The sequence below is a fragment of the Rhea americana genome, unplaced genomic scaffold (genome assembly GCF_003343005.1).
Source record: "Rhea americana isolate MKP2758 unplaced genomic scaffold, rheAme1 scaffold_22, whole genome shotgun sequence".
NCBI classification, from domain to species: domain Eukaryota; kingdom Metazoa; phylum Chordata; class Aves; order Rheiformes; family Rheidae; genus Rhea; species Rhea americana.
Window position 1 is genome coordinate 3,147,010 of NW_028186329.1, and position 12,724 is coordinate 3,159,733.

The window sequence follows — 12,724 nt, forward strand, 5'->3', positions numbered from 1 at the left end:
AGCCCATTGCTCCTGGAGCAACAAATAAAATTCAGCCTCCAACACCAGTTACAGTCAGCTTAAAGAGAACGAGCCTAACTGTTTCCTTTTTTATTTGTCTGACTCCAAGTACAAGTTGTTCACAGTGAATGCCATTTCCAATATCAGAATAAATGCTTTTTTTAAAAAAATCTGCAGTTCACTGAAGATGAAGTGAACAACCTTGAATAATTGCTCAAAGAGAAAAAATGCAGTTGAACTTAATGTTCAGACAACAGATAAACACATCTACAAGGGGGAAAAAGGAAAAAAAATCCACTGCCCAATACTGAAAGGCAGTGTTGGGGACCATCTACTCTACACCACCACAGAAGAGCTCTTGAAAAAGGTTCTCAGCTGCAAGCTAAGGAGAACAAGCAGTAGTACCACACAGCTCAAAGCAAATCAAGCCATAAATAATAATAATAATAATAAAACAGACAGGGAAGAGCACCAAAATGGAAATTTGATAGCAGTATAAAAACGGACACACTAAGTTAAAAATGCAGGGCTTCCCTGAAACCAGTTATCAGCCCCTAAATGTTCCCTCTGGCTTCGATGAACAGGGTAAGGAGATCAGTCTTACAAGCACCTTGGTACACGCGGCTATCATTAGACACAACACTGTAAGCTATTCTGCCGTCACTGCCTACTGGGTTATGGAAAGGAAGCTTTCCTGGAAGTCAGCCGTGCAAGCAGACGTCTCTAAAAACCTGCAATCATGCTGTTAGTCCAGGGATGTCATTTTTGCAGAGCACTATCTGGCCACGCCAGCAGAAACCCTGTATTTTTATTCACCTCCTCACGTGAACACGAATTACAAACCGCAGCTAGCGAGAAGGGGTCAGCAGATGATCTTGTTCTCTCCTCTCAAAGGCAGGAACAATCGGCCCAGTAGGTGCCTCTCCCACCCMCACCACACACGTTACAAAGTGCTCTCCAGTCTGGTTTTAAATTAATCAAAGTGGTGACTGGGAACATTGTGTAGGAGACTAACAAATACTCCAAGCATTCAGTTCAGGTCTTAACAGGGCACTGTAATGAAATACACGTTTTTTTCCCCTCATGTTAAGCTGAAACAGTCCTCAAAAAGATCTCTTTAAGAGCACAGTAAAGCTCAGTTTGTTGTCGTTGGGAAGCTTTTATAAAAATGTTTCTATACCTTATGTATCTAAACTATAGCTTTTGTTGCTATTGTTTTTTAAACAATACCTCTATCTTCCCATATAATTTTAGAAAGGCCCGAGTTCTCATTAGCACTTGGTGTATCAAGGTCAGGATGATCAAAACTACTTCTCCCTATTTGGCTCGGCTTCAACAGAATTTAACTACTGACTTTTCACAGAATCACAGAATGGTTGAGGTTGGAAGGGAYCTCTGGAGATCATCTAGTCCAAGCCCCCTGCTCAAGCAGGATCACCTAGAGCATGTTAGACAGGATTGCATCCAAGTGGGTTTTGAATATCTCCTTTTGTAAGTACCACATGTTGTTAAACTACATGCAGATTAAGTATGGATTTAAGGGTACACACAGATCAAGAAATGTCTGGTATTTTTTAAGTACCAGTATTGTAGCAGGAGGGTTGAGGTACTATAGAAGGAAAGCTTGTAGGGAGCTCTACAGCATTTTAGATCAATAGTTGCATTTAGAAGGGAGCACACACACTTCTAACATATTTGTTTATCCAATAAAGCATTATTTTACAGAGATAGTTGTGTGCTAGTACATTTTAAAGCATTTCAAGCACATACTTGCTATTAACTGCAATGAATATGTTAAATCCAGAAAGAACTCCACTAAATGAACTACTGGATGTTTATTATCTACTGGCTTACTAACTCTTGAGTCTCAAGTTTTTACAGCCTTATCTACAAGAGAACATCAGTCAAATGCTTCTCATACATAGCATAACTTTAATTAAAGGTCTATGTTTTATAGATTATAAATCTATGGAAAATATTGGTAAATCAGGGCAAGTAGCCTATTTTACAGTATTAATTTTAGTATCTTACATTGAAGACTTTGTTAGATAAAAACATGAACCGATCTTTTCAAGCCTAGGTTGTGCCAGAGTTGAGCCTGCTTACTTGAGGGGAGACATTCTGGATTTAAATCAAGAGAAGGCCCAAGTGGGGGCCTTCTCCAGAACTGAGCTCATTTCAMGTTAGCTCTGCAGAAATTTTATCATCAGTTGAAGACTTCAGTAGTCCTTACTTCTAGGAGATGTGATATTATTCATGAATGACATGAGCAGACTTTAACTTCACAGCTCAGGTAAACCTTTACATCTGCACTCTAGGTTACTGGGGGAGAATGATCCACATAAAGTTTCCTGTAAAGTCAAATCCATACCTATAAAATGCCTGAATTATTTCCAGTTCTAGAAGAGCTGAGGCCTAGTCAGCTGCACAAGAGTGTCCACATTTGTATCAGCTTAAACGTCTGTTTTGGCTTACAACAAAGTTGGTTCATAGAGAAGCTGAAGAAGAGCTTAGTACTGTGTAAATATTAAATGTAAGAAGCAGCAACATGAACCAAAACTCCCTGAACACCAACACTTCTGGGTTTTGTAGGACCTTCAATGACATGGGGGTTGCAAGGCCAGTGCGTGCTTTGCTCTAAGTCCCTGCTCTCCCTAATCGAATGCTAATCTGCTCTGCAGCCAGGCAAGAGCTCTCCTTSAGAAGAAGCCTGGGTACAGCTAACAAGGTTGCTTGCAGCAAACAGACTCTGGCTTCATGCTTAAAACCTTCCCTCACGCTACAGCCCTCACACTATATCCCTTCTATAGTAACACACCTAAGCARCGTGCTAGAAAAAGCTTCGGAAGACTGCCTCATTACTGGAGGCACTTTGAATCGAGCTTGCTGTGTCCCCCTGCACCAGAGCCACTACCTGCATGGGACCAAGAGCTAGTATTACTCCAAGTACTGCTAGTCCCCTCCAGAGAGCTCTAGCCCCAAGCCTTGCTGTCACAAACAAGTTTAGGAAAATCAGCCCAAGGCTCTCTCCCTGTCACAGGCCACAGGGCATGCTGTAAATGCAGCGACATTAAGACCTGTTGCAGTCTTTTGTTGGAGATGGCAGCTGTGACAATTGCTCCTCTCATGTCACTTCAACTCAATAGACCACAGTCATGTTCTGCATCAGCTTAGCAGCAGAAACAAAGGTAACTAGTTTGCAGTCGCTTGTTTTGCCTGAATGCAGCAGCAGCAGCTTGAAAAGTAGAAAACTAGCCATTACATTTTCCTSTTCTGCTGCAGCTAAGAAATAATGGGATGTAGTGACAGTGGAGACTTGAACTCCACCTCCTGCTACTGGCAGATGCACAGAGGGAAGGGAGGGGGGAAAGCTCTACTTTAGATCACCTTCAGRGGCAAAAAAACATCCAAAGGGAATCTGCATAAAGTTGGGGAGGGAAAAGTGTTTTTTTTAGTTTACCACATACACATATGTCTTGCTTGACCTGACCTTGAGAGGAAAGCATTGCAATTCTGTTTGTTCAAGATCATCAAGTCTTACAAAAGGACAACAAACCACAAATAACATAATCCATTCCTCAAAGTAAAAAATCCTTTATTCTAGAGTCCCTTTCAAATACATTTTCYATATCCTTTTCAGCTCCAGCTACCTTAGCATCAACAGGAACAAAAGCTTATGATTCACTCAATAAATAACAGCAGAAGTCAATAAAGCAACAATGATCCTAAAAAGCAACTACTGCTGCACAGCAGTGTCCACAAGCTATATCCAAATGCTGTACTACATTAAGCTATACACTTACCTTGGGTCTGAAGTTGGTGGTTGGTCCTACATATTCATGCTGGGCTTTTACAGTTCCCCAAGGATGGTACACTTTGAAACATTCATTGCAATAGCTTGCACTGCAGTCCATGCAGCTCTTTGTGGATTCTTGAGCTGGAGGTTTGCAGAAATCGCACATAATAGCTGTGGCTGCCCTGGCTGCCTGCCTGTATCTTTCCACAATTGTTTCCAAAGTAAGGTTTCGAAACAAGCCACTGATGCCACGTTCTCCAAGATCAATATCATGCCGACAGCCAGGACATGGAAACATAGTTGTTCTAGGAGTCAGTGAATTGCGTTTTCTGCCTGTATAGACAGCAAATCCTGGTTTAGTAGGAGCATAAACAGGAGAGGTTTAGATGTTTCAGGAACACAGGAATTTATGAACCAATCCCAAACTATTTTAGCACATCATCCAAACCAATACAATAGTAATTAATATGCATTCTGCCAAGCCAAAGAGCACAGATTTGCCATTACAAGGCACTATAATGTGTGAGTACAGACACATTACGAACTACTCTAATACTTAATTCGATGTTAAGATGAATTTTCTGCCCAATTCTATCATCTGCTTCCAGCAATTTTGTTTCTTGCAAAACCACTATATCAACATCACTACYCTTTTCTTCAAATCAGGCCCTGCACAGTGAGACGTTTATAAATATGATTTCTTTTCTGTTCAAAACATCTCACCATCTCTGCACAAGGTGTGGAAGAGGACTGCCTAAACTCATGGCAAGTCACTTGGGGCCAGTTACTTTAACTAGTCTGAGGGTTTATGTAGGAACTAACAGTTCTCTTTCGTAAGCCTAAAACACTTTTATGGCAATTACCCAGTATGTAAAGCTCCAAAAGGCACTCCCTTAAGGTAAGAGCCTTGAGATCTTGGTCTAGTTTTGGATGCACTCAAATTCAATTGCAGCCATTTTTAAATGCTACACACATGCTTTCCGAAAACCAGTTAGTATTGGGCTGCCTGGCTGCCCAGAGTCACAGCTTTGTAACAAATTCAAGCAAAGGATGCTTATTCTCCGAGTGAGAATAAATAGTTACTCCCAGATGAATATAGCCAGTTTTGAGATCCTAGAAGTTTGCTTTGGCTGAGACAAACTTATCTTGCTTTTCCCAAGAGGAGACATAAAAACAGCCAGCAAGAGAACCAACCAAACTAAATCAGTTAGTCAAAACACGCTGCAGCTGACTTGGCCTTTCCCTGGCTGAATAGCCTTGAGAAAGAAGGATTGCTAACYAAATCTGCACATAAATCAAAGGGAACCTAACACTGAGATGAGTAAGTTTGAGAGATTCCCTTACCCTGAGTTAGGGAACCACAGATCTACATGATTTAACAGGTTAAGCCTATCGCTTTTCATTTTAGAAGGGGATTGCAGAGAGGTTACATTCCGACCAAACAGCTATGCAAAACTTTCTCCTCCTGTCCAGAATAAAGTTGTCTACGGCTCAAGTAAAGCTGCAAACTTTAAAAGCCCTTGGAACTTGTTCTGAAATGGCTCTTGTAGGCCCCAAGGCTCTTCACAGCTCAGTGCTCTCTCAGCTGTCGAGCAGGGSGTGCATCCCTCGCCTCATTCGTGAGCTCAGGAACAACAGCAGAGGGTCATACAAGTAATTCTGCAGCAGGCTAAACCAGCCTTTACACCTAATACGTATCCTCTCAGTTCCCCATAGAAAGAAACTAAAAACCATCCTCCAACTGGAGCAGTTTTAAAACCCCTTTGAGGAGAGTGCGTAACAACTAACCAAACTGTAAATGGAGGTATGACTAAGAGTACCTAGAGGCAAATTCTTACAGTGCTGAAATCGGTTCTTTATTAGAATGGGAAACTAGTTCTTATCTGTATTCAGTCAGCTCCCCTCCCAAATGAAATAAAGCATCAATATTTCTGAAGTGTCCTTTGATGCTAGCCAAAAACACACTTGCTTTACGCTGTTCTTCTATGATTGCTACAATCAATAGTTTAAAGCCTCCCTTCCTACCATGCACTTCTCTGCCTCTTTGAAAACACACTGCCACAAAGAACTTYACAAATCTTCGAAACGTGTCCCATGATAATTCTGCAGGATTGTCAGCTAACAAGCCACAACCAGAGCAGGAAAAAGTACACAAGCTGATGGTCTCAAAGTCAGGTGGACTTAGGCCTTTCCGCAGGTTCTGAGCAGCACAATTAGAACACATTTACAGAACACAATACTAATAACCCAAGCGGACAGTACGTAACTCTCGGGCTAAGGGAAGCAGAGATCTTTTTTTTTTTGGTACTTCCTTGAAGTGAATCAATAACCCAAACTGCACATCCTGTAATACCTGTAACTTGGCATATACAGCAACACACACATGCAATGCACAGAAACAGCAGTGAAACACAAACCTCATTTAAAATGTATGCTCCAAGCTAGCACTCTGCACAGAATGGAAAGAGCTCTTCTGCCCAGGCTTCTGCAACGGCCTGAGCAGAAGGATGATTTTGCATGCAATATCATGCAGTCAACAGCCATAATAAGGGGACAGGGAATACTTACATTTGCTAAAACTAGGAAAATAATGATACAGTGTTGTATGTACGAGACTGCCTACAAGCAGTTCACTATAGCAGAAAGCAAGCAATGACAAAGCAAGATAACAGGGAAAAATATGGTGCAGTGGTCAAGTTTAAAAATACAGTCTGAAATTCTTATCCAGTAGCATGCTTTTGGAGTCTGGGCCAACCGGCTCAAATGTGGGACTGGTGTCCGTTTAACTCAAAGGTGAGTTAGCTGCAATCCAATTGAGGCCTTTCATTCTGCCAGTCGTGGAACAAACGAGACTGTAGCGATGAGCCATGCTCTGCATGGACTGGTGACACTTCGCTTACAGAAAAAGCTATCCAACGCCCAGAGAGGCCTGCGTATCTTAAGATGTCTCATCCCTTTTCACTAAAGGGTACTCCAAAAGCTTTTTTTTTTTTTTTTTTTTTTTTTTTTTTTCTGTTTTAAAACCTGGAAGCGTACTTCCTAACCTTTCCAGCATACTCTGCCACTTCAATACTTAAAAGCATGGAAATGCTTTTTGCCCAGTGAGGATGTTAAAATATTAACATGCAGTAAGAATCAGCCTGCTTATTGCTTACAGGATTTTTAAGTTCCTATTTTGAAAAGCAAACACTGTCTGTTTAAATGATAGATTACTTTGAGCGCTGTCTCTTCTATCTTTGCCTTTCAGTTTGCTCAAACTGAATTTTGCACACATACAAAAAACCAAACCAAAACAAAGCATTTCACATAGTAAAAAAATCTAGATTCTGCAGACATATTAGGTGCASAGTTCAGAGAAACTTTGATCTTCCCCAGTTTCTCTTTTACACTTTGCCAATTCAGTTTCCAACAACAAGTATTTATTTTATGAAACACTAGGAGTTACCAAAAAATAAATTTCCATTGTGGTTTATAAACAGATCAGTAACTGGAGAACATGCTGTTAWTACTGACTCAGTAAAAACAGTCAGATTTCTAAGTTGATTAAAAAAATAAATAAAACAATAATACAACATGTTTTCCTATTCAGACTCCAAATTCACAAATACTAGAACAAGACTCTACCTAGCCAGACAACACCCTTAAGTTGGGCACATCCTGCAGATACGTTCTTCCCACAAGGAGATACTAACGCTTAAAATGTGGAAAAGTCACCTAACCTACAGCTGCAGGTTTGCAAAGGGATAAGACATCTTAAAGATAAAATTGTGTTTTCCAAGTAAACAGTATCACCAGCATTCTGTGATTATGGAAGACATGAATGTTAATTCTGTGAGAGTTTAAACAACAACAAAAAAGTTTTTAAAAGTCAACTGGATTCTGATGCATTAAAAAAAAATTATATACTGCCACCCCCAAACTCAGTTAATGCTTGTGAACAGATATTTAGAAGAAAAAATAAAGGGAGACAAATTCATAGTTTAAAAAATAATTTTCAGATACTTCAAAAATCTTCCCCAAGTCAGGGGTGCTTTCTGTAACCAGAGCAGATAAATACAGCTTTATAAGAGTCTTAAGAACTACACTATCTCTATTTGTTTACGACACTTCTATTGTCCAACTGAAGCAGTCTGACTTCCTATGAACTGCTTCGCTCTTCATATGGAGTGTGAAATTCTGATTTGTGGTTAGTTCAGTTCATTCCTGTCTTGAAGGATACAGTATTTCTATGGACTGCTCGTGTGTCTGCCAATATTATGCCAACAAGAAGGTTTGGTTTTCCCATTTTTGACAGAGCATCACACCTAAAAAGAAACATTTATGACCACATCTGAGAACAAGTCCAGAACAGAGGCAGAGATGCTCAGACTAGCATCTCTGCCAGTGTTTCTGGAATTAAATCTATTTAAAACAGAGACRTTGGCTGTCCTTCAACTTGACTGTGTCAATCAGCATGCTAATCATGAGGGAAAAAGTGTCAGTTTTAAGTATTTACTTTTCCCTCATACCTGTATGTGCCATATTATATTGCCAAATCCAGGACTACCTGGTCAGATCAGCAAGGTATGAATTCAATCCTTTCCTTTTTACTCAGATACAATTAAAGGGGCTCAGATCTAATGAAGAACTCATATTACCTTCCATTCAAAAGTGATATTGCTGACCGTGACCTCCAAGTGTTATAAAGATCAATATAATTATATTTCACTGGTGGTAAGCAGTTTTACTGAAACTTGATTATGTCATTCTTGAAAATTAAAAAGCCAAGGGGTTGTTGATTATTTTTTTTTTTAGACGGAAGCAACAGCTGATGTACTTGCACTTYTTAAAGTATGTTTAGTCATTAACACACATATGAAAAAAATCCAACCCTTAACTCCAGTCCAGTTGACCTTTAAGTCAATCATAGAACAGAATGAAAAGCTTTCCTAATAGAAGTCTTCTGCACCTTTGCTCACTGCAAAAGCCATTTTGTGGACTTGACCACTGACAAAACACTATACGCTAACCAACAATACTTAACTCAAGATCTAAACACTATACTATCTAGAGCCATACAAGAAGTGAAGCATTTCTACCTCTCCACCCAAAAGACCTCCTCTGCGAGGCTGCGAACAATGAACAGAAAGCTGTTTTTAGAAATTGAAAAATGAGATATACCATTGGCTTACAATGGCTCAGACGAAGACTGTCAACTGTTTTCTTTCCTGTGGCTGTTAAACTATTGTAAGGCTGAAAGGAAAGGTTGTTTAATTTCCTAACATATGACAACTGTAGTATTTAAGTAGGAAGAAGGCAGAAGAAAGAATAGATGGAGATAAATATATATATATATATATATATATAAAAGATATATATATTTTTTAAAGTTCAGTTCTGCTTCATCCATCAGTGCTGCACAAGTATCAACATAACCACATCACATGCTTTTTTCTAATTACACTAATATTACAGAAGATAGACTAGCAGTAAGCAATATCTTTTAATTTTATATACAATATAATTTGTTCGTAACATTTTACATACAAAACTGGATTTTTTTAAAACTAAAAGCTTAGATTTAACAAGAACATGCACTCCATTTCAACTGAAAAATAAACTGTTCTACCAGTTCCAGCTTTTCTACATTATAATAAACTGTATTTGAAAATGCAAGCTGTGTGCGCACAATAATTACAAAATGTGGACCAGCTCTTTCTGGTTTCTCAAGAATTTAAAGGCCAAAATCATTTAAAATAGTTGGTATCCTCAACAGATAGCAAGGATTCCTTAAGAAAGAAAAATAAATAAATAAATGAGGAAGGCATCATATGTATTTTCAAGTACGAAAACAATGTCTTATGGCAACATGCTCTATACAAACCCGCCAGAAATTCTACTATTTCACGTGATGCACAACTTTGGATGTTTTTCTTTAATATTTTACTACAAATCCCACACAAGATATATTATAAATTTATAAATTATATAAGTTGTGTAAGGTCTATTTACAAAACRGTAAGCAAGAGGATACACAACATCATAGTTACTTCAGATGCCAGATAAGAATTGCACAAATGTMAGCTGCAATTCAGCTGAACATCGATGGTACCAAATTTTTGAGAGCAAATCTTCCACATAGCAATGGAGCCACAATGCCTTTTACACTGCAAGCAAAGACAGCACAACTTGTGTGTCTACCTTCGTTCTTTAAAGCTCCGACTTCCATATGCTTTTCATTTTGCAAATCTGAACCATTTTAGATGATAATTTTTCCTGCAATTTGCATTTGCCCAACATCGGTTGGGGGGAAGGAGATGAAAGCCCAGGATTTTCACTTCTCTACACTCTGTTGACGCCCAAGCAGGTACAAAGACTTCTAACAAAGCCTTCATCACCCTCTACTAACAGGTCAAATGAGGAGAAAACACATGTTACTTCCAATCAGTTTGCTGGGACAGCAGAGGACTACTATGGATTTAAAAACTGCAACCCCTGAAATAACTTGCGTGCATAAACCACAAGGCAAAGGAGTCTCAAGAATGAATCTTTGTTGTCTTGTCCTTACTGACACTGCAAAAACGGCATCCAAGTCTGGCAGAGCTGCAAGTTAAGCTCTTCAAATCTTAATTCCCAAGTCTCCCAAACTACCTGCTCCTCCTCCAAACATTGAAACAGGAGGCATTACAGTGCTTGGCTTCTTGTAGTAATTACACGTCCGTCTCTCACTCTTAAAAGTGACTCCCTGCCTCATTCAGCACACGGGCGCTATGGCAGGAAGCAGAGACCAYGCAATGTTAGATCTTCATTTGTAGTGGCTGATGGAAAGCAATCGGGAAGACAGGATYTGACAGGAGAGAAAGGATTATCTCCTTGTTTAAGCTGCTGAACGCAGCATGGGGAGGTTGTTCCCCACGCACAGCCTGTCTGACACTCCCACATTTCATAAGCCACAGCTCTCACAGGGAGGTCGCCCACAGCGCATTTATTCATTRCTTCCCAGGCACTCAACCCGGAGGTCTGACGTCCACTTTGTAAAACTATAAAGGCGACAGCTGCAACCAAAATCAGTGAGAGCTGTAGTCAATACACATGCAGGAATATCAGCACATTGTGCTTACTGAGTAAAAAAGGTAAATGGACTTCTATTTGGGAGAATTCATTTACCACGAGGCTCTCCTCCTTCATTCTAAGCTTGCGTGAAACTGGAGTTAGCAAAAGGCTAAGAGAGTAACTGAACTGTAGGTAGAGCTAACTAGCAGCTGGCTCTCCATCCCATACCTGAATAGGGCTGTAATGAAAATAACGGGCCACTTGACTGAGGTTTCCCTCATATCATGTAAGCACCAATCAGACAAATTAAGGCAAAGATAAGATTATTTATCAAACTTATTTGAGAAAAATATCAGTACTAAAGCTAAGAAACATTTAAGAGAAGACACTGAAATAAAACATTTCACCTTGGAACACTGGGAAGGATAACACGAGGAAAACATGAAACACAAGATTTAGGACTTGTCTTACACACGAATGCTCTTCCAGAACACTGCAGCGAGTGGATTTAAATTGGGTAATTATTCCAGAATGAACCCTAAAAGCCACAATGTGTGGTTTCTTTGAAGTACAGCATGCATGAAATACTTTCCATATATCTGCATAAAGTTGATCAGCTTATCTGTGGATTAGACAGATAACTGAGTAGAATCAAACAAAGAATCTTTACAGTATGGTATCACAAAGAGCAATAAGGGCCATAAAGCTAAGTATTCTTTAAAGCTTCAAGCAGACCACGCTGAAAGAGACTGTTCGTTACAGTCATCCATTAGAGTTCTTCAACCATGCAATGATCATCCTCTACAGAAACAATTTAATGTAAATGCAAAGAAATGGATAGAACAAAATTATTATTTGGAAAGTCTGCAAAGACTCAGTGGGAAGTCACAACTACAAAATTTAGGCTGGCAAAAATGTGAGAGAACAGCTTAACAGTATTATGACAGAWAATAAAATTGTTGAAATCAACAGCTTGATGCTCAGCAGTCACTGAAACACAGGAATAAATGAAAACAATGGCTACAAACATTTACATGATGCCACAAAGACTAATTTATTTCTACATGAAATAGAGTGCATTGTCCTTAAAATAAAAATATTCCCATTGTTCTTAACGCAGAATGAACAAGTCTCGCACTATTCTCAAAGTTACCYGTTTAACTACCAGTATGTCAGGGATACCAAGAAGACACTTTACCAGTGCAGGCACCAGTCAGTCCGAGTCACATACGAAATTCGAGAAACGCGCAAAACTCCGATACGTACCTGATCTGCTAATCCTGTCAATTCTGTCCATGCTAGGGGAATGGATTCGAATCCGAGGGCTACTCTGATTAGAGGATTCAGAGCCTCCATCGGTGARAGAGTCTTCGAGCGTGAAGAGAATTTCTTTTACGCATTTGTGACAAATACTGTGCTGACAGGGAAGGATCAGCGGATGGGTGAATAATTCCTTGCACGCTGGGCAGATGAGCTCTCTTTCGATATTCTTTATGGTAACCTTCATGACAGAAGAGGGGCGGGGGGAAGCAAGTGTAAGCGCAGGAAACACGAGCCGGGCGGACGTAGCGCGTTACCGGGCCACCGAGCCCCAGCTCCGCAGGGAACCGCTCTGCCCAGCGCCGGTGCTCCGGGCGCGGCTCGGGCTCCGCGGCTCGGGCCCCGCGGCTCGGGCTCCGCCGCGCCTGCCAGCGCGGGCAACGCTCGCTCCACGCGGAACCGTGCGAACGCGGTTCAGCTGCAGGTCCCGCCCGCATTGCAGGGGGGTGCAGGAGGGGACGTGGTCTTAACTCCGGGTAAAAATCTCAGTGAAGTGAGAGCAACCGGCGTTGTTAAAAATCGGAATCTAGAGGTTTAACTCAGTTTGCTCGCTTGTTTCTAAAAAAAAAAAAAGAA

At 40.3% G+C, this 12,724-nt stretch overlaps 1 protein-coding gene across 1 annotated transcript in view; it reads right to left on the reverse strand.

Moving 5' to 3' along the window:
- The window catches only part of TRIM36 (tripartite motif containing 36), a 29,145-nt gene that overhangs the window by 7,164 nt on the left and 9,257 nt on the right, over positions 1-12,724 (reverse strand). The window contains exons 2-3 of the mRNA XM_085305375.1: positions 12,095-12,329; positions 3,804-4,129 (exon numbers count right to left, since the gene is read on the reverse strand). Of these exons, the coding sequence (XP_085161501.1) occupies positions 3,804-4,129; positions 12,095-12,329 (561 nt within the window). The remainder of the gene's footprint in view (positions 1-3,803; positions 4,130-12,094; positions 12,330-12,724) is intronic.